General features: G+C 33.3%; 5 protein-coding genes and 1 long non-coding RNA gene across 6 annotated transcripts; 3 read left to right on the top strand and 3 right to left on the bottom strand.

Moving 5' to 3' along the window:
• The first annotated feature begins 594 nt into the window (after positions 1-594).
• LOC115704060 (receptor-like protein EIX1) lies at positions 595-2629 on the top strand. The gene has a single exon (XM_061104712.1). It carries the CDS (start codon positions 691-693, stop codon positions 2626-2628), a length of 1938 nt encoding a protein of 645 aa, XP_060960695.1. The 5' UTR covers positions 595-690; the 3' UTR covers position 2629.
• Positions 2629-3953, top strand: LOC133031256 (receptor-like protein EIX2; the record flags this gene model as incomplete). The annotated part of the gene is made up of 1 exon (XM_061104717.1): positions 2629-3953. A coding segment is annotated over one exon (1020 nt), but the record flags the coding sequence as incomplete, so codon positions are not given.
• A 2932-nt stretch (positions 3954-6885) lies between these two features.
• On the bottom strand, positions 6886-9203 carry LOC115716859 (uncharacterized). The gene is made up of 2 exons (XR_004011617.2): positions 8837-9203; positions 6886-7175 (listed from the first exon to the last, which is right to left on the bottom strand). It is a non-coding gene; the product is annotated as an uncharacterized LOC115716859 (long non-coding RNA).
• Positions 9204-9430: 227 nt separating this feature from the next.
• LOC115706834 (uncharacterized) lies at positions 9431-11809 on the top strand. Its single transcript, XM_030634584.2, has 7 exons — positions 9431-9883; positions 10009-10119; positions 10401-10469; positions 10630-10761; positions 10984-11061; positions 11140-11265; positions 11355-11809. The coding sequence occupies exons 1-7, from the start codon at positions 9680-9682 to the stop codon at positions 11544-11546; spliced, it is 912 nt and encodes a 303-aa protein (XP_030490444.2). The 5' UTR covers positions 9431-9679; the 3' UTR covers positions 11547-11809.
• A 712-nt stretch (positions 11810-12521) lies between these two features.
• LOC115706111 (probable protein arginine N-methyltransferase 1.2) lies at positions 12522-15382 on the bottom strand. The gene is made up of 9 exons (XM_030633638.2): positions 14969-15382; positions 14838-14848; positions 14435-14590; positions 14264-14327; positions 14027-14169; positions 13663-13750; positions 13409-13524; positions 13092-13242; positions 12522-12966 (listed from the first exon to the last, which is right to left on the bottom strand). Exons 1-9 carry the CDS (start codon positions 15261-15263, stop codon positions 12761-12763), a joined length of 1230 nt encoding a protein of 409 aa, XP_030489498.2. The 5' UTR covers positions 15264-15382; the 3' UTR covers positions 12522-12760.
• Positions 15383-18326: 2944 nt separating this feature from the next.
• LOC115705853 (uncharacterized) lies at positions 18327-23551 on the bottom strand. The gene is made up of 16 exons (XM_030633299.2): positions 23307-23551; positions 23148-23197; positions 22907-22967; positions 22591-22686; positions 22361-22510; positions 21842-21973; positions 21403-21530; positions 21201-21243; positions 21043-21126; positions 20820-20861; positions 20602-20672; positions 19778-19831; positions 19561-19666; positions 19391-19459; positions 19094-19237; positions 18327-18672 (listed from the first exon to the last, which is right to left on the bottom strand). The coding sequence occupies exons 1-16, from the start codon at positions 23442-23444 to the stop codon at positions 18580-18582; spliced, it is 1461 nt and encodes a 486-aa protein (XP_030489159.2). The 5' UTR covers positions 23445-23551; the 3' UTR covers positions 18327-18579.
• Between the last annotated feature and the right edge of the window lie 951 nt (positions 23552-24502).

Genomic DNA, 24502 nt, shown 5'->3' with positions numbered 1-24502 from the left:
CTTTTAAAATTATAAGAATAAATTTGTACAAATTATAAAGGGGTATAAATTTTGATATAGGTTGTATTATTAGGGTCAAAAATTGAAATTTCCCAATGTAAATTTCCCTAAAATCATTGTATTATATTTCTCAAATATAAAAATATATTGCATTAGATTTATATAATGTAATTTTACCGAATATCATAATTAAATACTTAGTCAAAAAGAGGATTTTTGACTTGGTCTTACATAATAATGTATTTAGTCCAAAAGTGGCTTTATCTTCACATTGATTGCACATATCGTTAATTTTTCTACAGATTATATAGTTCACCAAAGTTGAACTCTAAAATGTCACATCCAACATATGACTAAAAATCTTCTTCATCAAAGAAAAAAACATACGACTGTAAAGAGAAATGCTTAAAGTATCGGTCTGTCAAATATCCTCTTTTAAGTGTTGATATGATTATTGATCTAATTAAATATTAGGTCCCATATAGTTTAATATAATAATTTTTAGAGAGTATCACTAGCCCATCGCAAAGCGACACGTCTTAAAAGTACTAATCACTACTTGTACTCAATAGCAATGCTCGACTATAAATGAATGTAATCAATCAAGCTTTAGATTTTTTATTTAATACTTTATTAGTGAGAGAGAAGCGAATTGATCAATTGAATTCACTGAACAAAGGTCCATCCATAATGAATAGATTAGCTCCTCAAATTGTTATTCTGGTGATGTTTTGGACTTACTTGAGAGGTATCCATGGTGTGAATTACATTGCAGGATCAGTTGGAGAAGCAAAAATCATGAGGTGCATCGACCATGAAAGACAAGCACTCCTCAAGTTCAAACAACAACTTTATCAAATCAAGGATGGATTTCTTTCATCATGGGAGAAAGAAAACACAGACTGTTGTGACTGGTATGGTGTTCAGTGTTCCAATGAATCAGGAGGTCATGTCACAGCTCTTGATCTTTCTCCTTCAACAAATAGATTGCCTCCTCGGCTTTTCTACGAAGAAGAAGATCGGTTTCTGCGAGGTAACATCAGTAGTTGGATTCTTGAGTTGAAATTTCTTACTTATTTGGACCTCAGTTCTGTTGATTTTCAAGGGAACCAAATCCCATTTTTCATTGGTGCTCTTACTCAATTCAGGTACCTCAATCTCTCTCACACACAAATGAATGGAGAAATTCCTCCTCAGCTTGCAAATCTTTCTAGCTTGCAGGTTCTTGATCTTGGCAATAATTATGAGCTCACCCTCACAAACATGAAATGGGTTTCTCATCTTTCTTCTTTGAGAGTACTTGACCTTACTGAGACAAACATGAGCAAAGCCATTGACTGGGTTCAAACTGTTAGTCAACTCCCATACCTTACAAACTTAGTGTTGAGTCTGTGTCAGCTTCCTAATATTACTATCCCTTCTTCTCTTTCTTTACTCAACTCCTCAAAATCACTTGCCATCCTTGATCTTTCCTATAATCGGCTCTCTGCTGGTTCAGTGTATCAAATGATATTAAACTTCAGTCGTAGCCTTGTTCATCTTAACCTCTGGGAGAACCAAATAAATGGTTTCATACCAGAAGCTTTTCAAAACATGAGTGCCCTTGAATACCTTGAACTTGGAGCTAATGAATTAGAAGGTTTCATACCAGAAGCTCTAGGAAAGATGAGTACCTTGGCACACTTGGGTCTCAGTTTGAATGAGTTTAAAGGCTCTATTCTTGAAGCTTTGGGGAACTTGACTGATCTCACATACCTTGATGTTGGCAGTAATCAATTAGAAGGTGAATTCCCAAAATCCCTTTGGAATTTATGTAAGTTGCGTACATTAAGAGCAAGAGAAAACAATCTTCGTAGAGTAATGATTCCTGAGCAGAATCAATTACTGTCTAGGTGCCCACAATATCACTCTCTAGAGTATTTGGATTTCGGTTGGAACCGAATCATAGGGCCATTGCCTAATCTTACTTTATTTTCATCATTGAAAGTAATAACACTTTATTTAAATCAATTCAGTGGAACTGTACCTGAAAGTTTTGGACGATTAACACAGTTGGAGGAATTGGATCTTTCTTCAAACTCTTTAAAGGGTGTAATTTCAGAAGCTCATCTTTCAAAACTCTCAAAGCTATCGCATTTGAGTTTTTCCCAGAACTCACTAATTTGGAACATCACTTATTATTGGCTTCCTCCTTTCAAGTTGGATTTTATAGGACTTGAGTTTTGCAAGTTGGGTCCTCGGTTCCCAAAATGGCTTCAAACTCAAAAAGATTATTCCATTCTGAGTATTTCTAATGCAGGGATATCAGATTCTATTCCTAATTGGTTTTGGGACATCTTTAGTAGTTGTTATTCCATGGATCTTTCTGACAACCAACTCCATGGAAAAATAACAGATTCCTCATTTGAATTCATGTATTATCCTGAAGTAAATCTTAGTTCAAATGAGTTAGAAGGTTCAATACCCCATTTCATGTTCAAAGTGGGTGCACTAGATCTTTCCATGAACAGATTCTCAAAACTAGATTCCATATGCCATATCACTAATGATACAAACTTAACGTTGCTCGATATTTCGATCAATCAGTTGTCTGGGAATCTCCCTGATTGTTGGTCTTATTTCAAATAATTAAGCATTCTTGTATTGGCCAACAATAAGTTATCAGGAAAAATACCAATATCTATCGGTTCCTTAACTCAGATTACAGCACTGAATTTAGGAAGCAATAGTTTAAGCCAAGAACTACCCTCATCCTTGAAGAGGTGCACAAACTTGGTGGCATTGAATGTGGGAGAAAATAGATTATTCGGACCAATGCCAACATGGATTGGAGAGAGTCTACCGAATGTTGTTATTCTTACCCTAAGATCCAACCACTTCTTTGGTAGCATTCCCTCAAATCTATGCCAAATGTCACATCTTAATCTATTGGACCTGTCCTCAAACAACATCTCAGGAAGTATTCCGAAATGTCTCAATAATTTGACTGCAATGAAGGCACAGAATGTGAGCTTTTTCACAACCATTGACCATGATTATTCATATGGTACTGAAGGATCTGCTACATACACATCTTATGATGATCAAGTACAACTGGTATGGAAAGGAACACTTTCTGTGTTTCGCAATACATTGGGACTTGTAAGGACTATTGATCTATCAAACAATAAGCTCACAGGTGAAATACCAACAGAAATCACTGAACTTGTTGAGCTAGTTTCTCTCAATTTATCAAGAAATAGTTTAAGTGGAGAAATACCCTCAAAGATTGGAAGGTTGAAGCTGTTGGATAATCTTGACCTATCGAATAATCGCCTTTCAGGTCAAGTTCCCTTAAGCCTTTCTCAAGTGGATCGTCTAGGCAGATTGGATTTGTCAAACAACAACTTGTCTGGAAAAATTCCAATCAGTACTCAACTACAGAGCTTTGATGTCAGTTCATATGCAGGGAATTCTCAACTTTGTGGAGCTCCTCTTCCAAAGAGTTGTCCTGGTGATGAACCAACAATTACTTCTAAAGCTCTTGTAGTTAAAAATGATGAGGATCAGGACAAGTTGGTAACCACTGGCTTTTATGTTAGTTTGGGACTCGGATTTCTCGTTGGACTTTGGGGATTTTGTGGAACATTACTCTTTAACAAGACTTAAAGATACTTAACTTTGTTGAAAATCTAAATCTGTGAGCATTCTCTTTCACATACTATCTATGTAGCCTTTGTTAACGATGTTCAAGATAATGTCTAAGGAGATTTAACATTTTCTTTTCACTTTCATATTAACATGTTGAAGAAGATTTTGCACAAGGAATAAAAAGAGGAGTTTTTGGAATAATAAAAGAAGTAATGTATTAGCGTTGTTGCTTTAAATAAGATTTTTTTTCTTTACCACAAAAATTTGGTATTGTATTGGAGACACTCTTAACTTCATTAAATTTGGTTTGAATTTATTGATTATGCGCAAATAAGTTGTCCCATGTTATATTGTTAAGATGTTCCAGGAGATGACAGCCACCAGAGTATGATGAATCCATGTAAGGAACTTGGATTTATCCCAAGGTCCACTTCTCCAGTAGGGAGTTGATCAGGTTTGGGGTGGAGCCTGTTGAGAAAATTTATAAGAGATTCTCTAGTGATGGATGGGTGTTACTTTTCCACGAGGTGAAGACAAAACTCCTCCCTGTGGTAAGAAAGATAACTGAATATCCAGCCTTGACAAAGTAGCTGAAATGAAAATTGAAGAAATTGAATTTAATAATTGAAGTTGTATTGAATTGAATAGAAAAGAAGTTGTATTTGTATGTACTGTGTGGATGTTGCTCAGCTATGACCTGAGCTGAAATTATCAATGTAGCGACCACATCGTTGCTCCAAGAGAACAGTGGTTCCCACCTGATGTAAACACGCTCTCCATGCATGCAATAAAATTCCAAAGATTTACATGGGAAAAAATCCTATTTAGTTTTAATAATTATTCAGGTCTAAACTTAAAAAAAAAAAAAAAAGAAAAAAAGATAAATCAATGGCTGTGTTTTCCACGGTGTCATTAGCAGGGGCGGACCCACATTGTAGCGAGGGGGGGCAATCGCCCCCCCTGAAAAAAAAAATCGAGAAAAAAATGTATATGTATTTAAATTAGTTACAACATATATTTGTATTAAAAGATGATATTTGTAGGCATAATAGTAAGCTTGGTGTAATGGTTAAGGTAGATGGTTAATAGGTTAGAGGGTAAAGGTTCAATTCCCACTAACTACACTTTATGTTTTTCTTTTTAAATTTATTTATGCCCTCCCTCCTTTTACAATAAAAAATTACGCCCCCCCTCACTTTAAATTCTGGGTCCGCCACTGGTCATTAGGTAATGCATCTCTCACTTTGAGTCTCTTGAGCGTTAGAATTTGGGATTAAAGTGTATCTAAATATGGTGTAATATTTCTTTAGTTGGGACTCTAATATTCTTTTAAAATGGTCAATTTTTACTTATTATTTTAGACGGCTCAATTACTAGTGGTACGGATCACAAATAATTTTTTTTGACTCGTTTTTTCAGATTGCCATTACCCGTTTGGTTGGAGGTAATGAAAGTAATGGAATAGGAATATGAATAAGAATAGGAATGGTAATGGAATGGAATAAGAATAGGAATAAGATTAGGTTGTTTGGTTAGATTTATGGAATCAATAATTGAATACAATTCTTATGTTTGGTTGATTATATAATTGAATGGAATGGAATAAATTAATTTTGAACAAAAATACTATTATTTTTAAAACATGATTAAAAAATTAAATTAAATATATTCAACTTATATATATTTTTTTTTAAAAAAAAAAATTGATTTATATTTTTTTTTTTAAAAAAATTAATATGTATAAAAAAAATTAATATTTATTTAAAAAATTTGATATATATAAATTTATATTTATTGAATTTACTATAAAATATTACTTCTTTAAAAAAAACCTAACTTATATTTTTTTTAAAAAAAACTATATAATCACATAAAAACTTGTTCAAAAGTATAAGTATTCATGTCCAATACCCATATTTATGCTCAAAATAATTGTGTGCAAAATTATGAGCATAACACATTACACCAGATATACTACTGAATGTCAAAGGCAATATATATTGTCCTGCAAATTATTTTAGACCAAAGTGAATAAGCATGATCTTTCTAACTCTTTCCCGAGCTGTGTACTAAAGAGAGCCATCAATCAGAAGTCTCGCCCATTCATCATTCTCATCATCTGGGACACTGAAAAAGTAAGAAACCAGAGCATTATCTTGCATAATCATGCGAGCTACCTTATGACATTACTTTGTTGGTGTTCATCTTCTTAGGCAAATCTAACATCAAATTATCATTCAAGTCAAACCTCACACACAGCTCTACGATTTTGATTTTTCATACATTAGTAACGTAATCCATTTGACATTCTAAAATACACAATAAAGTCCTAAAAAGCGAATCGAAGAACAAAAGTGCACTTGAAACAAAATAGATACATAAGTAAATCAAAGTAATTAACAAAGTATTGACATAAGATAAGATACCATTAGATCAATCTACTGAAATATTATAAAGGAACCAATATCAGTCAATCCAATTCTAAATCATGTATGAAGATTAAAAAAAGACACAAAAAGGAGGAAGCGAAAAATTATAGCCCATCAATTTCATTAGTTAATGTAATCAGTACATAAGCCAGCGTCCAAGACAACAACCTTTCACAAACTTATTTCTTCTCTTGAAGACAAAGGCAATAAATTAAGAAGAAAAATGAAACCCATATGACTAAATATGTGTTAGAATTTGGGATTAAAGTGTATCTAAATATGGTGTAATATTTCTTTAGTTGGGACTCTAATATTCTTTTAAAATGGTCAATTTTTACTTATTATTTTAGACGGCTCAATTACTAGTGGTACGGATCACAAATAATTTTTTTTGACTCGTTTTTTCAGATTGCCATTACCCGTTTGGTTGGAGGTAATGAAAGTAATGGAATAGGAATATGAATAAGAATAGGAATGGTAATGGAATGGAATAAGAATAGGAATAAGATTAGGTTGTTTGGTTAGATTTATGGAATCAATAATTGAATACAATTCTTATGTTTGGTTGATTATATAATTGAATGGAATGGAATAAATTAATTTTGAACAAAAATACTATTATTTTTAAAACATGATTAAAAAATTAAATTAAATATATTCAACTTATATATATTTTTTTTTAAAAAAAAAAATTGATTTATATTTTTTTTTTTAAAAAAATTAATATGTATAAAAAAAATTAATATTTATTTAAAAAATTTGATATATATAAATTTATATTTATTGAATTTACTATAAAATATTACTTCTTTAAAAAAAACCTAACTTATATTTTTTTTAAAAAAAACTATATAATCACATAAAAACTTGTTCAAAAGTATAAGTATTCATGTCCAATACCCATATTTATGCTCAAAATAATTGTGTGCAAAATTATGAGCATAACACATTACACCAGATATACTACTGAATGTCAAAGGCAATATATATTGTCCTGCAAATTATTTTAGACCAAAGTGAATAAGCATGATCTTTCTAACTCTTTCCCGAGCTGTGTACTAAAGAGAGCCATCAATCAGAAGTCTCGCCCATTCATCATTCTCATCATCTGGGACACTGAAAAAGTAAGAAACCAGAGCATTATCTTGCATAATCATGCGAGCTACCTTATGACATTACTTTGTTGGTGTTCATCTTCTTAGGCAAATCTAACATCAAATTATCATTCAAGTCAAACCTCACACACAGCTCTACGATTTTGATTTTTCATACATTAGTAACGTAATCCATTTGACATTCTAAAATACACAATAAAGTCCTAAAAAGCGAATCGAAGAACAAAAGTGCACTTGAAACAAAATAGATACATAAGTAAATCAAAGTAATTAACAAAGTATTGACATAAGATAAGATACCATTAGATCAATCTACTGAAATATTATAAAGGAACCAATATCAGTCAATCCAATTCTAAATCATGTATGAAGATTAAAAAAAGACACAAAAAGGAGGAAGCGAAAAATTATAGCCCATCAATTTCATTAGTTAATGTAATCAGTACATAAGCCAGCGTCCAAGACAACAACCTTTCACAAACTTATTTCTTCTCTTGAAGACAAAGGCAATAAATTAAGAAGAAAAATGAAACCCATATGACTAGTTTCTGTGTTTCTTAAAAATAGCTTTCAGCATCCAGTATTGTGTTTGTTACTCCAAATTATTGAGCCTATTCCTGTGCTAAAATGATGCCAATTTTTTTTATATTTCTCATGTAACTAAAAATGGGGGTGAGGAGACGTCCATAATCAGCAGGGAGTCCATTGTCCAATACTCCAATCCAAGGACATAACTTACAGCTTTTTACATACAAAATAGTAACAGATAAATCTCTTTTTCACAAAATAACCATAATAATAATGTATGTCAAAGCAATCCCACTACAGAATTAGTACAATTCTTTCTTATCTTTTGTTCTGGAAAATAAAGAGTCTCTTAGTTTAATTTACACAAAAATCTCTCAATACAATATGGTAAATCTAGAAACATAAACTAGTTCAGTAAAACACAAGAGTAATCCCAAATGAGATTGTGCAGAACATAATTTCAAACAGAGCCAAGAATCATCACCATCATCATTATCATCATAGTTTACATGATTAACATTATACAAGAGAGCTTCATATGTAATAAACATTTCAACAAACAACTAGACTGCACATTTTAGTTTAGGTATAATATGACACAATACACTATACACAATCTTTATTATAAATTTTGGAAAAAGTTTCCTTAAGTTGTCACTTTCTAAATCATAAGTCCTATAGCCACTAAATAAAGTTCTGAATTCATTATAATCATCACTATGATTCTACCCTTTTTCCCAAATGCTCTCTCTGCTATGTCTAAATAACTTTTATTGTTGGATCAGTATCCATACATGTCTTGAGTAAAATTCCAGTGTAGAAATTAATAAGAGAATTCCTATAATATATATTAATTTGTTGTTGTTTATGTATTTAAATGCAGAGCAGTGAAGCTCACATTTCGTAACACAGCTACATTTTTTGGGGTCCATGTCACCTCATCACCTCTAGATCTCTCCTATTCTCAACTCACAGTTGCCACTGGAACCGTACGGACAATTACTAGATTCGAATTTACTAGACTAGTCAAAACTAGATTACAACATAAAACAATGGCGGTACCACCAAACCAGAGAATGGAGAGAGAGACAGAGAGAGAGAGAGAGAGAGAGAGAGAGAGAGAGAGAGAATTACCTCTGGCAACGCTACCAGACTAGCAAGGATCCCGGCACTTGCAGCGGCGTGAGCCTCCTGCCACTTGCAGCGGCGTGAGCCTAATCGATCGAAGAAGAAGAAGGAGACGGTCACAGTGGTATCAATGGCAGGTTAATCTTCAGCTAGGGTGAGGGTTTGTTGGGCTTGGCCCATGGCTAGAGTAGAAGAGAGATTGGAATGGAATTATAATTCCACCGAATAACAAATGGAATAGCAATTCCATTAGTTTGGGAGAATACCATTACTATGGAATTCTTTTCCAAAATTGTTATTTTTCAACCAAACAAAATAATCAGGCCTATTAGTATTCCATTCTATTCCTTTCTGGCCCATTACCATCAACCAAACGGGCCCTTAGTTCATTATTTCCGAATCAGAAACCACTCTTTTAACTAAAAAAAATTAAAATTAAAGTGTATGATTACATCCCAAAACTAATTTGCAATAGAAGTACACCTTGACAATGTAACATAGCAATGTGATACTCTAACACTGACTACTCTTCTACGTTCACTTTCGAAATAAGGAAAAATAGTTTTTAGACGTGTTATCTCGAACGCCATTGGTTGAAAACATCGGACCCACAACACCATTCTCCTCTTTCACCAATCAGATTCATCGAAACACGTAACCAAGCGAACTCTCTCAATATATTATATAAAATCAAAACACAATCAAAAATGGTAAATTAGTTTGGTGCTGCAAACAACTCCTTACTCTCTGTTCCATTCAAAGTCGTAGAGAGACGCATCAAATTCAATAGTTAGTTTAGCTGTAGTGTTATAGGAAGAAACATAGAGAGAAAAAGAAAGAGAAAGAGCTATGGCGAATTTGAAGGCAATACTTGTTGTGCTTTCAGTAATGGCGACCTTGGCATGGATACCCATTTCAGAGTGTGCCAAGAAACAAGTGGCTGTGGCTAGAAAGGAAGACATTCCCTACATCAAATGCCAGGTTTGTGAGAAGCTCGCTGCCCAGCTCCACCGACAAGTTCAGAAGAAGCAAGCTGAGATCTCTCCCAAGAAGGTATTTTTGAATCACCTCGATTTGCCTTTGTTGGGTTTGATCTTCGTGTTTGGAAAGCGATCAGTTCTCTCCTTTTGTGAATTTGAATAATGGGTTGTGGGTCTTCTGTCTTGTATTGTTTGTAGATCTCGGAGTACCAGATAATTGAGATTGCTGAGAATGTTTGTAATTTGAAGAAGGCAGAAGCAGATTGGATTTTGCAGATTGATATAGTTGAACAAGGTGATAAATTGAAGGTAAGATTGTTTCAATTTGAGTTTGGTTTTAAATTGAATGCATTTGGAAGAAAAATCCTATAATGTAAAAGAAAAACAGACTTTGGTTTTATTAGTGATTGTTAGGGATCTTATGACTTATGCACCAAATCCTAATTTGGAACAGCTTGTATAGTTTTTTGGTAATGAATTTCTACAACACCTAATATGCACACAATTATAATTGGTCATACTTTGTATGCTGGATACATTGATCTGCTTCACCATATAAAGGTTTTATCGATTTTGTTTTGTTGTTCCAGTTGGTTGAACAAAACACTGAAGGACAATGCAACTCAAAATGCAAGACGATTGAAAGAACTTGTCAGGAGGTCAGTTTTTGGCATTTAATTACACTAAGAGGTCTTAAGTAATTTAATTCATTGATTTTATTATGCATAATACTTCGTCTTCCAAATCAATTCTCCAAAGCCTGACTTTTTAAGATAGTTTAGATAGGTTGTAATTGAAACTCTATGGGAATTTTTGCAGGTCATGGGATATTCGGATACTGATGTTGCTGAGTATCTATACAAGTCCCACCCTAAGATTGATACATTGGTTAATTTTCTCTGCAAGGACCTCACTACAGCATGTAGTACCAAACCTCCTCCGGTTCCTAAGGTAACTACTCTCTTACTTTTATGTAAAGCTGCTCCATTTAGGCTTGAAGCCTAGAAATCCCAGGGGAATTTTCTCTTGTTGATTTGTGAAACATGGATCAATCCTGTCATTTGCTCAAACTGCTAACTTGGTTAAGTCCTTTCCATGTGGAAAAACCTCCATCAATCAAGTGTTTTTAAGACAGTCCTTCGATTCTCAGTTGTATTTTCATCTGTGTTTCAGAATAGGACACCCGGAGAACCTTTTGTGGCCAAATCAGAAAAAGAGGCTGAAATGGAAAAGATTATGAAATCTATGCAGGTAATTTAATTACACGTTCATTTATTTATCAACAATTTGTTCTAGCTTAGTCTAAATTATGTTCTCATTATATCTCAGGGTATGCCAGGAGCTCCAGGCATGAAAATGTATTCAAAGGACGATTTGTTGAATAACAATTTTGGCGATGAAGATGCTGACGATGATGACGACGAGGATGACAACACACACTTCCCTTCAAAATTGGTAATGGGAAACTTCCAATAGTCATATTAGTTTTACCATGATGGTAATAATACTATTTTCATTAACAGTCAAGAAATTCTATTTTACAGGGAAAAGTTTTGAGAGAAAAAGAAAGCTCAAAGGGTGATTGGAAACAGAAGATCACTAAAGAGATCACTAAGACTAGTGAGACCTTAAAGAAACATGCAAACAAGGTCTCAAACCACGTACGCCAGTGGTGGAGAAGATTCAAAAAGCCTAGTCCAAAGAAAAGCTCCAAAGCTACGAAGCAAGAGCTGTAGATACAACATAACAAATTAGCTGCTAGAGTAAAAATTTATAAGGAAATCGAAGTGTTTTTGTGAATTTTGATTAGAATTTTTCTCATAGAAAACTATTTACCTTTTTCTACTTGTAACAATGCAACAATGAATCGGAAGCAAAAGTGAGCTATTACAATTGCTGACACTGAACCTGCACCTGGTGCATCAATTAGTTTTACTGATAAATGACATTATCAGTTAAACTAAAATTGGTTATTAAAGTATAGTTTGGCAATCTGAGATAGGAAGAAAATGTTCAGTTCATTTTTTTTTCTTCTAATATTGTAAAATAGATCTCACAAAAAATAAACAGATCAATGCGAAGAAGATTTCATCTTAAAAATAATCATTGCTAAGAAGAAAATTAATCATCACATAAAGAAAAATAAAATTAATCTCCCACCTGAAAATTTTTGCTCAAAGTACAAAAGGAGGTTGGAATCGGTCCCTACATTTAACAACGCATATATGCTCTTTTGACTTACTTTGGCTGATTGCCCTTATTGAAAGTTACATTCTACTGAAATAATAGTAATAATTTACGATATAAATTAAATTTAATTCCAGTTACAAATAAATATTTAAATTTAATTTTTAATTATAATAATATTTAAATTATATTTCTAAACTCTAAGTATTTAAAAGTTAAATAAATATTAGACCTGTTATTTTTTTATTTGTATATTTAAATTAATTTTTTTAAAAAAAATAAAAATTCATAACCTAAACCAATCAAAAATTATCATCTGCTTACCTACCAAGTTCCAAAAGTATAACCTGCTGTTAAAAAAATTTAAGTTATTTTTGCTGCAAATTATTTTAATAATAATAATCATTCAATCGGAAATATCTAAAATCTCTATTCGAACTAACAGGCATTCCTAAGGGTATACTAAGATGAATGCTAAAATGTTGAATCAAATGCTACTGAGCAATAATTTGCAATAATAATAATTATCAGCAAGAATTATAGGGGGCAAGTTAATTAAATAAAACAATTCCAAAATTTTCATGGTGCTCAATTCTAAGCAATAAAAAATTACAGAAAAACTACACTTATATTAGGAAACTAATCACGCTGCCTCACTTGCATTCATATATTGGCAGCTTTTAAGCAACAAGGCAACAATTTCAGAACATTCCTTTGTTGCTATTTTCTTCGATAGACTGCTAACGAAAACTAGCATTCAAACTCAACGCATCTTGTAATTTTGAACCCTCGAAACTACACTGCGCCGGCCGTTAATTGAATATTTAAGTGTTATATCAACGTCTCGAGGATTCTTTTTGTTTTGAGATACGGTCATGTTTCCGGTGACTGTCTCTCCTTCACAGACTGTAAGCACATCTTCCAGATACAGAACAGTTTGCTTCCAATGTGTTGCCCGTGATCTCGGCCCTGCATAAAATTTCAACATTCAGAAATCGGTTGCATAACCTCACCATGAATATTACATCTTTTCTGTTCAATATCACCAACAAAACAAAACAAGCCAATGATGAGTAAAGGACAGAGATATTAACCTGTTGAGAAGCCTTGCAATTTGTGACACTTGGTAAATGATACATCAAAGTAGGCTACTAGAGCATGAATGTAATCGTCACGCTCAGCAACAAGCTTAAAGGGAGCTGTAAAGGAAGCATCTCCAGGTCCCATCTTTGAAATATCCATAGTCTAAACAAAGCAAAATTTAACAAATAAGTATGGAAAAATTCAAGTCATACCTAAAATGAACACAATTGCAAAGACAAAAGACAAAAATTCTGATTTTCTACGGAAAGATACACTTGAAAGTTTTTGATGTCAATGATTATCAACATATGTCTGTGGATGCGTTTACCTTGAGCAGCTGGCAGTTTGTAACAATTTGATTTTGGTCAACTGTGTCGACAAGAGGCTCCGTCATTGCTTGCCGCTTAATGCAGCTCATGTCAAAGCCATAGACATTGTTCCAAACTAGAGTAGCATATGATAATTGGAAGAGGAAAAACAAGGTGATGAGCAACAAAGCAAATACCCAAAACAGATACAGAAGTAATGAATTGAAAATTTTCCAAAAATAGTCATCAACTTATACGCAATTAAGAAACTTACATTCGATCTTGTCTTCTTTGTACTCTGCATCCTCAATGGCAGTCAAATACAGAGAGGCTTTGTCTGGCAAAACAAGCCCATCATCGACCTACAATTTGGACAGGGGTTAGCAATCAACCTTCTCTAATTCACATTTTTGCAACAAAAATAGATGTGAGGTAGCTTTAACAGTGAGTTGAAGTTAAAAAGACAAAAAGAGGAAAAAACATAGAGGAACTATCTAAGTATTAATTCTGATTGAATTGTGCATGGATGTGTTGACCAAATTTAATCCATGGGATCAGAAACAGCACCCACAATAAGGTAAACTATAGATGACACATGATATTCAACTGAAAATAAATAAAGAGAAAATAGAACTTACGAGCCATTTATCACGAGCATACAAGACCGTGTTCAACATATTCTCGAACAACAGAAAGTATCCCATCCATTCTGAGATAATAATATCAACTTTAGGTACTGGCAGCTCAAGTTCTTCAATCTTTCCCTTCAAAACAGTTACAACTGCAAACAAAAATAACCAATCAGCATAACAAAAAGACTAATTTATCAGTGCAATAAACTGAAACTTGACAAGTTCACTTAAGCCTAGTATTACCATTTGAATATCCATTAGCTTCAACAATTTCTTTGGCGGTGTTAGCCATATGTGAGCACTCAACCTAAAAGAATATGAACATTTAATAAGATAAAGCAAAACAGGTCAAAAAAAAACTGTATTTAAGGAATTAAGAAGGCCAACAAATTCCCCTTGTTACATATAACATACCGCATAAACATGCTTGGCTCCGGCTTTCGCACAAAACAGGGACAAAATTCCAGTCCCAGCACCCACATCAAGAACAATCTTGTCCTTGAAGAGAAACTTGTTTTGATAAATGACATTCTGGTATGTCTTAGTTCTCACAACATCCTTCAACATTTCCTACAACAAATGATAAAAAGTCAAGCATATTCTACTTGGTTTCATTAAGAAAGAAGTATAACTCTGAAATCAGTTATAAAGTAATGAACTTTACATAACTTTGAGCTAACAACACTAAACAAAAACAAGCTAAGTAACTTTCAGATTCAAAGATCACAAAATACACATTCCAACTTAAAAGAGGCTCAATAGAAACTTCAAAAAGCAAGATACAGCTTCAACAACGAAGCAAGCAAAGCAAACTTACTTCATGAATACCTGCATAAATAACAAAAAAAAAAAATCAATAAATCTCTAAAATAAAAAATAAAAGAACATTGTATAAACACCATTTTGAAAAGCAAAAGAAACCCCATTACTCAGAAAAAGTGTTAGTACCGAAATGAGAGTAGGAATCAAAATAATAATCAGCGCTAGTCTTTTCATCAGAGTCGGGTATGGATACGTTGGGCTGGCATTGAGGATCTTCAGCAGGCTTATCGCAGACGGAAACGGAGGTATCAACGTCGCACATGGATTCGTCGTGGTTAGAGGTCTCGGCGGCGGCGTCAAGAGCTACGTCGTCCTCGTCAGGGAAGCGAATCTTGGTGGGCTGATGAAGTTCCATGTCGTTAGAGAAAGGCGAGTCCTGGTTGTTACTGGAGCTGGTATTGTTACTCTTTCGGCGACCCATTGGAAAAATAATTTGGGGTTTTTGAAGACGAAAAGAAGAGGTTTTGTTTTTAGGGTTTTAGAATGGGTTTTGTTTCTCTGTGGAATTTGCAACTTGCGAATCAAATATTGAATTTTAAATTTTAACAACAACAAGGTCTTAAATTATTGAAGAGTAAAGCCGAGGTGAGTAGGGACGGGATAACTGTGGATTAATCAAGACGACGTCGTTCACAAGTGTGTATTGGAAAAAAGTAAATAATAATACTAATAGTGGGCAATTATTTCTTTTCTGAAATAGTAAAGTCGGAAGCTGTCCCTCACCAAAAGTGCACATAATACGTACTTTAAGAAGTTTTTATTTATCCATTAAAAATATAGAAAAGAAATGTTTTTCCTTCTTAAATTTATAGTTATAAAAGATTTTTTTAGCTAGGCTCATTTACTTTTTTGAGGATAGGCGCAACTTAGTTGAGATTGTGTTTATTATCACAATTTAATTTTTACCACTGCTATTAGTATTATTGTTTTAGTTTTTTCTTTATGACATGATTATAGGTATTTTAATCTTATTTGTGTGAGATAGTTTTTTCTTTATTTTGTTTCGTTGTTGGTTCTTCTATATTTTTCAATAGTTTGCCATCAAATCGATTCTAGTAGTTAGGAATTACAAGTTCTCTACGACTGAAAGAGTTATTAGTAATGTAATTACTTACCTTATACAATAATTGAGTGCTTAAACTACCAATTTGAATTGAGCTATTACAACACTTTCTACTGTTGTTTCTTTTGAGTGGTAGATGAAACCGAATATAATTGTGTTCTTTAAGTTAACTGTAATATTACAATCTTTTTAATCTTATTTTATTTTTAATTTTTTTGTCAAACGATGTAGAAATTAGTCAGTTAATTATTTGCCTCGTTATTCTAATTCTAATCTTGTCGTATTTTTAATAGGAAGATATCTCGATTAAATTGCATGCTATTATTTTAACTGATTACTATTAATAAAATTATATAATTTATTTAAAAAATATTATTTTTTTCGTCACTAATTTATTTAAAAATAAATAAATAAATATAAGTAGTATACATGATTAAAAATAATTTTTGATTTGAAAAATTAATTAAATGATTATAATTTAAATTTAGTGTGAAATATTACATATAAGGGATAACTATCGTATGAGCTACATAATTACATATAAGGATGACTATTGTATGAGCTACATAAAATACCCTACTAGTAGCAGTAGGACCCAAAGAAAGACAAAGCGAGGTTCTTATCTATGCTTATTTTTTTTTCTTAATGTGTACAAAAAAATTAAAATAAAAATTTATTATGTAGACAAAAATAGGTGCTTGCCCCTTCTAAATAAATATATAAGGAAATTTTAAAATATAGCTGCTTATTTTTATCTTATGCTATAGAAAAACAAATTAAACCAATCAAACCTTTTAGAAAATAGATTATACAGATTTTTTTTGTGCAAATTACCACAACAATACTCAGTTATTAAGATAGTTTAGAATATATTTTAGAGTCTTTAATGTCAATTTAGTTCGGTTTTATGCTTATTTTCTTTTGTTTTCAAGAAAATATAATAAAAATATTAAAAAATTAAAAAAAAAAAGCTAAATTTGTAGAAAAGCGAGCTTAAATGGAGTTATTTTTCATCTTGGTGAGTTTATCGATGTTCGGAAGCAAGAATGGAAAAAAAAATACAAAAATTGGAAAAATTAGTCAGTCGAGGCCATGGCTCCGAAGTCTAGAGCCATGGCTCCAGGAGAGACAAAATAACAAAAATGACCCAGGAGTTGCCGCTCCACTATAGGGGCTATGACTCTTGTAAGAAAATTTAAGAAAAAAAGACAAAAAGATCGAGAAAAAAAAATGGTTTTCTCAAGTGGAGCTAGGAGTCCGATACCTCATGAGAATGTTTTTTATCTTTTCAAATTTAAATTCTAAATATTTTTAGTATCTTTTAAGCCAAGTTATGGTGAACCACCTTAAACCTCTACGTACATATAGAGCCCTAGAGGTGCAAAGAGGAAAAAACCAACATCAGTCACAATTAGATGATAATGATGAGGCGCCGGCTGTACTAATTGGCCCCATGGATCCTGCTATGTGATATACACATGATCAGTTAAGTAACATAATTTAGATGATAATGTAATGTGCACCTCCAAAGCTCCATATGTATGTAGAGATCTAAGGTGGTTCACCATAGCCAATCTTCCTTTGTGGCGGCACTTTAGTGCCAGTCAAGTACTCTTGCACACCATATGTAACACATAAATCAGTAATGAGACTAGCAAGGTCCAATCCTCCAATAGTAGTGCCTAAATCATGTGTTCAATACTCTCCCAAATGTATTTCCCATCATTCAAATTGAAACCTTTCAAAATAACATATGCCACCTTCAAACAATCAAACAAAGTTATCCAAATAATGGTTGTTAGGTATCAACCGGGCACTCAAGAATACATCCACGGTCTAACCACCTGATGAAGTTCACAATGATACATTCAATATGGTTCCTCACCATTCAAATGAAACCGAACTCCAAGAATACCCAAAGTCTCCGACATATCCACAAAATCAAGATTGTCATCTGCTTCCAAAATTTCAAGCACTTCCTCCTCTATAGAAAAACTAGGCAATTAATACAACCGTTGATGGCTTGAATAGTCACAAGTTTTCACTTCTGCCTTACCTTAACATACTTTCTCTCTCTGGCCAGTTAGCAAAAAAATTTTAAGTCATAGTAATATTGGCCTTAACAGGAATGTCCACAAATTAATCTCCCCATCTTCTAATAATCTCAGCTGTAATACGCTCATACAATAGTTGATTTTCCCACGGCTGGGGACTAAATTCTATACTTCTCTCTTCAAGGATAGACCTATTACATAAAATCACAAACATATCTCTTTACTAACAAATCGAGTTGTATCATAATCCACCCTTTTTGAAGCACGAGGAGGGCTTGATGATGATGTACCCGAATCACTAAGCCTACTCCTTTTAGGCCCCATTGGACAAAATCTCACCAAAAATTAAAATATACTGCCACAAAAATTTGGTCAACACATCCCCATACTTTTGGCACTTCCCAAAATTATCAATCTTCACAATAATCCACAATTTCACAATCCAACAATCAAAAGAGCATATATCTATAGAATTCAACCAATTAAACCCCAAGCATACACTTAACCTCTTCAAAAATCAGAGAAACTAAAATAAAAATATTCAAAAGCACATCAATGCCTCGCAACAAGTACAGAATCTTGTTCTCTTCTCCACTTTGTCAATAAACAGAGGCATTGTACTATGGCCACGATCCCCCTGCCATTACAGCTTCGATCTCCGGTATTTTCCGGGGGACATTGGTCAAATTCCTGCAACCATTTGCAGTGACATACTGCAACCCAAATGAGAGATAGAAAGATTAGACTTCTCAAACAATCTACTTGGAGAAGAGACCAAAAAAAAACTGAAATGGACATTTGGTACTTGATTCGAAAAGTAAAACTTACAAATGAATTATGATCAATTATTGAAAGATGCAAATACCTCCAGACCAAAATACCCATAAAATTATTTTAAATTGTAAAGAATAATAATTAAATAAACTGAATCTATACTTGTGTGACGAGAAGTGTTAGTAGACGAAGAAAGGCACCATCTTTGATTGATAAAAACTAGGTACATATTTATTTCAATTAAGCAAAACAAGAAGAAGGTGAAGCTGAAAATATAACTTTTGTGCCATGAGATAGATATGAAAGGCCGGTAATGAATATATTACAAGACTTGAAATCAAAAGAGGGACAAAGGCTTACCAGATCACTTTCTATTCGAACACCACCAAAATCTTTAAATCTGATAACTGCTTCACGGTTAAAAAACCTGGCAGTGTTTGAGTTTTCCATAGCAGGCACCAATAAAGCATCAATGAAGTAGCAACCAGGTTCTACAGTTATCACCTAAAAATATAACAAGACAGCCTAAAATGAAACCAAATATACTACAAATTTTAACCAACAGTAAAATAAACTAAATCAAGTCATCTTGTAAATGAGTTGATCTTTAAATTATAAGATAATGATCGAGAATTTGTATATATTAGGTCAACAAACCATTCCCTCTTGGAGTTCTCTGACCGTACGTAAGGACTTTAACCCAGGTTCTTTTGGCCTCTCCATTCCCTGCAAATCATTCTTGTCATCCCAAGCCCAATCAAGAAAGACACTCTCAAAATTAGAGAGAGTGATAGAGAGACATCAGCCAGTCACGTTAAGCATTAAACCTTTAGATAGCCTCCAGGATCATGTGTGTCAAGGCCAAGGAAATGCCCAAGACCATGGGGCATGAAAACAGCACCCAGTCGTTCAGCCATCATATCATCCACATTGCTAGAATAGAACCCCCAAAACAAAAGGTCAATAGACTATAAAGTGTCTCTATGAGTAATGGAAATACACATAACTAGTACGCTGGAAGGCAGTCAAACTAAGCTACAGTACCCAACAAGAATGCCTCCTCTTAGCAATGACTGGAGAACAATCCTTTCTGCTAACCTGTAATAAATACGAGACAAACCGTGAGCATGTCTGAATCGATCACTTAAAAATATTCAAAATAGGCAACAATGTCAGAAATATAGTAATCTTAATTTTCTTTTTCCCATTAACTAATGAAGAGGTCAAGAAACGACAGATGTATGTCAGGTTCCATTGAAATTATATGCAAATAATTTCCGAAAAAACATGTATCCAGAACTTAGAATACGGCACAGCACAGGACCAGCTCAAAAATATTATCATCGATCCTCAATCCAGTAAGAAACAATTCTCAAGTTTTGTAGTCAAGATAATGAAGAGCTTGAAAAACCAATGCTAAAATCAGACGATACTTAAATCAAGGTAATGCAAATGAGCTGAAAAATGTTGGAACATCACCATATATAACTACACAGTTTGACATATAATGTGTAAAAACCTTCTTTGGCACTGTCTGGCACATGCAGATTTGTTAACAGCCATAAATAGTTTCATTTTAAGTACGTGAATTGATGGATAATTCTCAACATTTCAAATACCAAAATAAAAACTATATAAACAAGGATTTGTAGGTGGTGCTTTTCCTTCAGTGCTACCATCTTATTTTCATGATGCATAATGACCTCTGAGTTATGGCATAAAACATTCGAGATTTTACACTTGAAACAGAACAGGAATTAAGCCGAACAAGTCAAATGAATAATGAATTCTGTTTCCGCCCCAGAATATATCAGATACATCAATCTTCATCAAATCTTTATGCTAGAAACAAGATAACTTAGACTTACTTGTGCATATCTATCCAGGTTACTCCAGGTTTCATTGTAGATATGACCGCATCATGAGAATCGAGGACAGCCTAAGAATGGAGATAGTAAAAAGATTTTACTGTGGAAACACTAAAAATTAATGCTCAACATTGAAAATATTAAATCAACTACAGTCTCATCTACTCCTCATTATTGTGGAAACACCAAAATAGGCAAAAAGAGAAATAAACACTTACATTGTATATAAGTGATTGATCAGAGGAAAATTTACCATTCACCTGCACATAAAGAATAAAAAAATCTCGGGGTAAAAAATTCATCAGGTAGAACTAGAAATTGCCCAAGTACAATAAGAAAGGACATTTCCTAATTTTAACATCTCAGGAATTTCTATTTTTGATTTCAGCATTGAAACCAGCGTTTCACAATTCAACTAACAAAAATTACAGAAATACTCACTGGATAAGAACAAGTTATGTCAGAGCCATAAAAGTGATATTCAGCTCCCATATCAAGCAAAGCCATATCCCCATCATTCAAAGTCTGCAACCAAGGACAATGTGATTACTAGAAAACCACAAAGAGGTAATCATACTTCAAGAATGATTTTGTTGTACCCTATCGTTCGGAGCTGCTGCATGCCCATAATGGAGAACAGCACTGTAACAAAATATTACTGCCGTTAAACAAATTTTGACTTGAAGTACATGCCTTACAGAAACACTCATGAATGGAAGTGAGAAATCTATATCTTGATAAATTGGAAAATAAGTATATTTCTCGTGGAAAAAAAAAAATTACTATTAAAAAAAAGTATACCTGTTCCCACCGGTAGCACATATGCATGTGTAAGAACAGTGCCTACAGCCACCATACATGTAGGTGTGATGAAGAAATATGCTTTCTAACTGATACTCTTTCATGCCTACCCTAACTTTTCTCATGACCTGCTCAGAACATTTTGAATTTATTACACATTTTAACAACGGACCAGGAAACATTTGAAGTTTAGATACTTGAAACTTGAGAAAAACAAATACAGAATCAAGATGTGGACTATCATGAAGTCACTAATTACTATCTACTTATTCTTTGAGGCATTGGCATAGTTCCTTTGGTTTCCAAATTTTCCCCAAACCTCTAGTTAGTGGATTTGAGGTCCAAACTAAAACCTCTGCCAAACCAAATCAATCTTTGGGAGCATTACACTTTGTTATAATTTGAACCCAAAAAGGCTGGGCAGTTTGTAAAAGGTTACCTCGACATGAGCCTCAGAACTTATGTCATTAGCAAACTGGATAACAGAAAGCTCCAGGTCTGATTTTAAAACACGGCATTCAGTCAAAATTGGATGCAAAGTAGTCAAATCAGTTTCAAACTTATCTATCCCCTGCAAAGAGCATATAAAATTTTAATAAGCATTCTGAACTGTAACAGAGTAAACCTATATATTGCTGCACACACTTATTCTTCTTTTTTTGTTTAACTTGAACTCATAACCACTCATACACACTATTCAACTACTTGACCTAGCCAGTGTCCAGTATGATATCAATGTGGAGTGAACATAATTTGATAGAACAGAAAACCTGTACTGTACATAATCTTAGTATATGTTAAAAGTTCATATTCGTGTGTAAGACCAAACAGGCAAGCTCTATCTACATCCCTATCCCCAATCAAGCCTTACAAACACTGAAGGCCCGGGGTATCATGTAACAAAAATATAAATAGGTTATGATGTGAACAAAATAAATGAGTACAAAGAAAGAGGAACCTCAAATTCTGCTGGTTTTGAGAAGTTATTACTATCAGTATTCAGTCCATGAAAGAGGAACAATAGAGGTTTACTGGATCCCTGAAATTCATCTTGTAACACTTGTACAATCTCATCAGTATAGTATGCCATGTCAACCTTATATTTTTCCTACAAGTAACGAACATATATATGAGAAAATAAATAGCTATCTTGCCTTAGACAAAATCAAATATGAAGCATTCAATTACCTTGAAGTGAACTAGAGGTTTTATCTCTCCCAACCAAACAGCATAATCAGCAGGTAACCTAGGAGCGAATAGAATCGATTTTCCTGATGCAATATCCTTCAAGGACAAAAGAAATATATCAAAATCTGTAAGTAACCACGTTTCAGTAGCTTATCGAAAGTATCATAAACACCATAAGTGGATAAATACAGTGAAGTAACCCAACCAATCCCATTCCAAAAGAAAGGAAAGTAATATGGTCATATAAACAAGCAATTTAAAACAATAAATTACATCAAAGAGAGCAAAAGGATCCATTTCCCATAAAAAAACTTACTAAAGCTCCATAAAAACCAGGCTCAATCACTCCAAACAAGTAAGCAAAGTTACTCTCCTGCCTACACATCAAACGACATATCAGATTGTTAGTACATAATACGTTTACCAATTAGCCATCCAATCTTAAAAAACAAACACACATAAATAAATTTTATAATTGAGATAATCCAAACAAAAGAAAATACAAAACAATATATAAATAATTTGCAAATGTGTTTTTTTATATAAATATTGGTTACCTGAAGAGTTCGAGGTGATCAGTATCATGCCGAGTTTGCTCCTCACCACCCTGTGAACAAAAATAATAATCAGACATAAAATCAATCAGGATTTAGAAAATACGTTCATACACACACACGCATACATATTGAATAACATACGGACGAGAGAGAATTTACCTGGAGAAAAACGAAGCCATGGAGTGGGCGAGAAGAGTGAGAAAGGTGGTGATGAAAAGAGTCGATAAGCTTTTCCCGATTATTGACGTGAAGCTCCATAGGTACCGGAAGAGGAGAGAGTCGGGACGGCGAAGCCATCGTAAATGGTGTCCTTGGTATCGCCGTGGTAGGCAGCGTGACCGTACAAAGTCCGAAACGAATACTTCCCTCTTTCTTAACAAAATTCTGTCCCAAAACGACAGCGTTCGGTCACATGCGTAACCACGAGGCCCAGCTCAGTTGTTTGATCTATTGGGCCTATTCTACATTCAAGTAGCCCAAACGAATCCTGCAATTCAAAGCCCAAGCCTACACTACCTTCAAACTCAAAGTCACCAAAGCAAGTAAAAATTATGAAAAATAAAGAGAAAAATAGAGGGATTATTTCACAAATACACAAAAATAAAAAAAAAAAATACAGTTTTATAAAATATTAAATATTTTTGCAATTTTTATAATTTTATTTACAAAAAATACGGTCTTTTTATGTTGTACTCTTATTGATTTATTGTTATTTGTATGTTATTTTGATGTTTGAATGATATTTTCCTGTTACTTTTATGTAGTTTTTTGTTGTTTTCTATAAAAAAAATCGTAAAATTGTAAAAAAAAAAAAATCTTTAAATGTATAATTGTAATTTTTTTTTAAAAAAAAAATATAGTACTTTTTGTAATTATCCCAAAAATAGATGGGTTTTTACAAAAATATTCGATTTTGGACAAAATTTACAATTTTACTGTCAGACGATTTTTTTTTAAAATAATGTTTTTTTATAAAACAACCGTGTAATAACAAAATAGAATAATTAAAACAACAGTGTGGAACAAAAAAAACAACCGGGTGTCTTAGTGTGTGTGAGTTGGAAAGAGTCCCACATGGGATATGAACCCTCATTTACAAGAGTATAAAGAGTGCAACTTTGGCATTTGGGTTTGGGCCCCAAGGGATACCCAGTTTTGTGTGAATGGGTGAGGACACACACACTTGACCCACCACACGCGCGCGCCGTCCGAGCCGGGTTGGTGTGGTGTGACACTATATTATCTTTTACAGAAAAATTATTTAATAAAATAATTATTTTATTATTATTATTTAAGAAACGTGTTTAATTAAACTGATTACTTAGTCGTATCAGTTTAACGGGACACGTTCAAAA

Source organism: Cannabis sativa, chromosome 1 (genome assembly GCF_029168945.1).
Source record: "Cannabis sativa cultivar Pink pepper isolate KNU-18-1 chromosome 1, ASM2916894v1, whole genome shotgun sequence".
NCBI classification, from domain to species: domain Eukaryota; kingdom Viridiplantae; phylum Streptophyta; class Magnoliopsida; order Rosales; family Cannabaceae; genus Cannabis; species Cannabis sativa.
The sequence above is the reverse complement of the archived record's forward strand: the minus strand, read 5'-3'. Positions and strand labels throughout refer to the sequence as shown.

What these genes read in the sequence shown, in the direction of transcription:
- LOC115705853 (XM_030633299.2), bottom strand. Translation starts at nt 23,444, where the DNA reads ATGGCTTCGCCGTCCCGACTCTCTCCTCTTCCGGTACCTATGGAGCTT. An exon ending in TGTGCTACCGGTGGGAACAG is followed by an intron (nt 21,244 to 21,402) that starts GTATACTTTTTT and finishes ATTTTGTTACAG; the next exon opens with TGCTGTTCTCCATTATGGGC. An exon ending in ATCCTGGAGGCTATCTAAAG is followed by an intron (nt 19,460 to 19,560) that starts GTTTAATGCTTA and finishes AATGATTTGCAG; the next exon opens with GGAATGGAGAGGCCAAAAGA.
- LOC115706834 (XM_030634584.2), top strand. Translation starts at nt 9,680, where the DNA reads ATGGCGAATTTGAAGGCAATACTTGTTGTGCTTTCAGTAATGGCGACC. An exon ending in CTGAGATCTCTCCCAAGAAG is followed by an intron (nt 9,884 to 10,008) that starts GTATTTTTGAAT and finishes TATTGTTTGTAG; the next exon opens with ATCTCGGAGTACCAGATAAT. An exon ending in AGATTATGAAATCTATGCAG is followed by an intron (nt 11,062 to 11,139) that starts GTAATTTAATTA and finishes ATTATATCTCAG; the next exon opens with GGTATGCCAGGAGCTCCAGG.
- LOC115706111 (XM_030633638.2), bottom strand. Translation starts at nt 15,263, where the DNA reads ATGGGTCGCCGAAAGAGTAACAATACCAGCTCCAGTAACAACCAGGAC. An exon ending in ATGCTCGTGATAAATGGCTC is followed by an intron (nt 13,751 to 14,026) that starts GTAAGTTCTATT and finishes TCCAAATTGTAG; the next exon opens with GTCGATGATGGGCTTGTTTT. An exon ending in CAAACTGCCAGCTGCTCAAG is followed by an intron (nt 13,243 to 13,408) that starts GTAAACGCATCC and finishes TGCTTTGTTTAG; the next exon opens with ACTATGGATATTTCAAAGAT.
- LOC115704060 (XM_061104712.1), top strand. Translation starts at nt 691, where the DNA reads ATGAATAGATTAGCTCCTCAAATTGTTATTCTGGTGATGTTTTGGACT.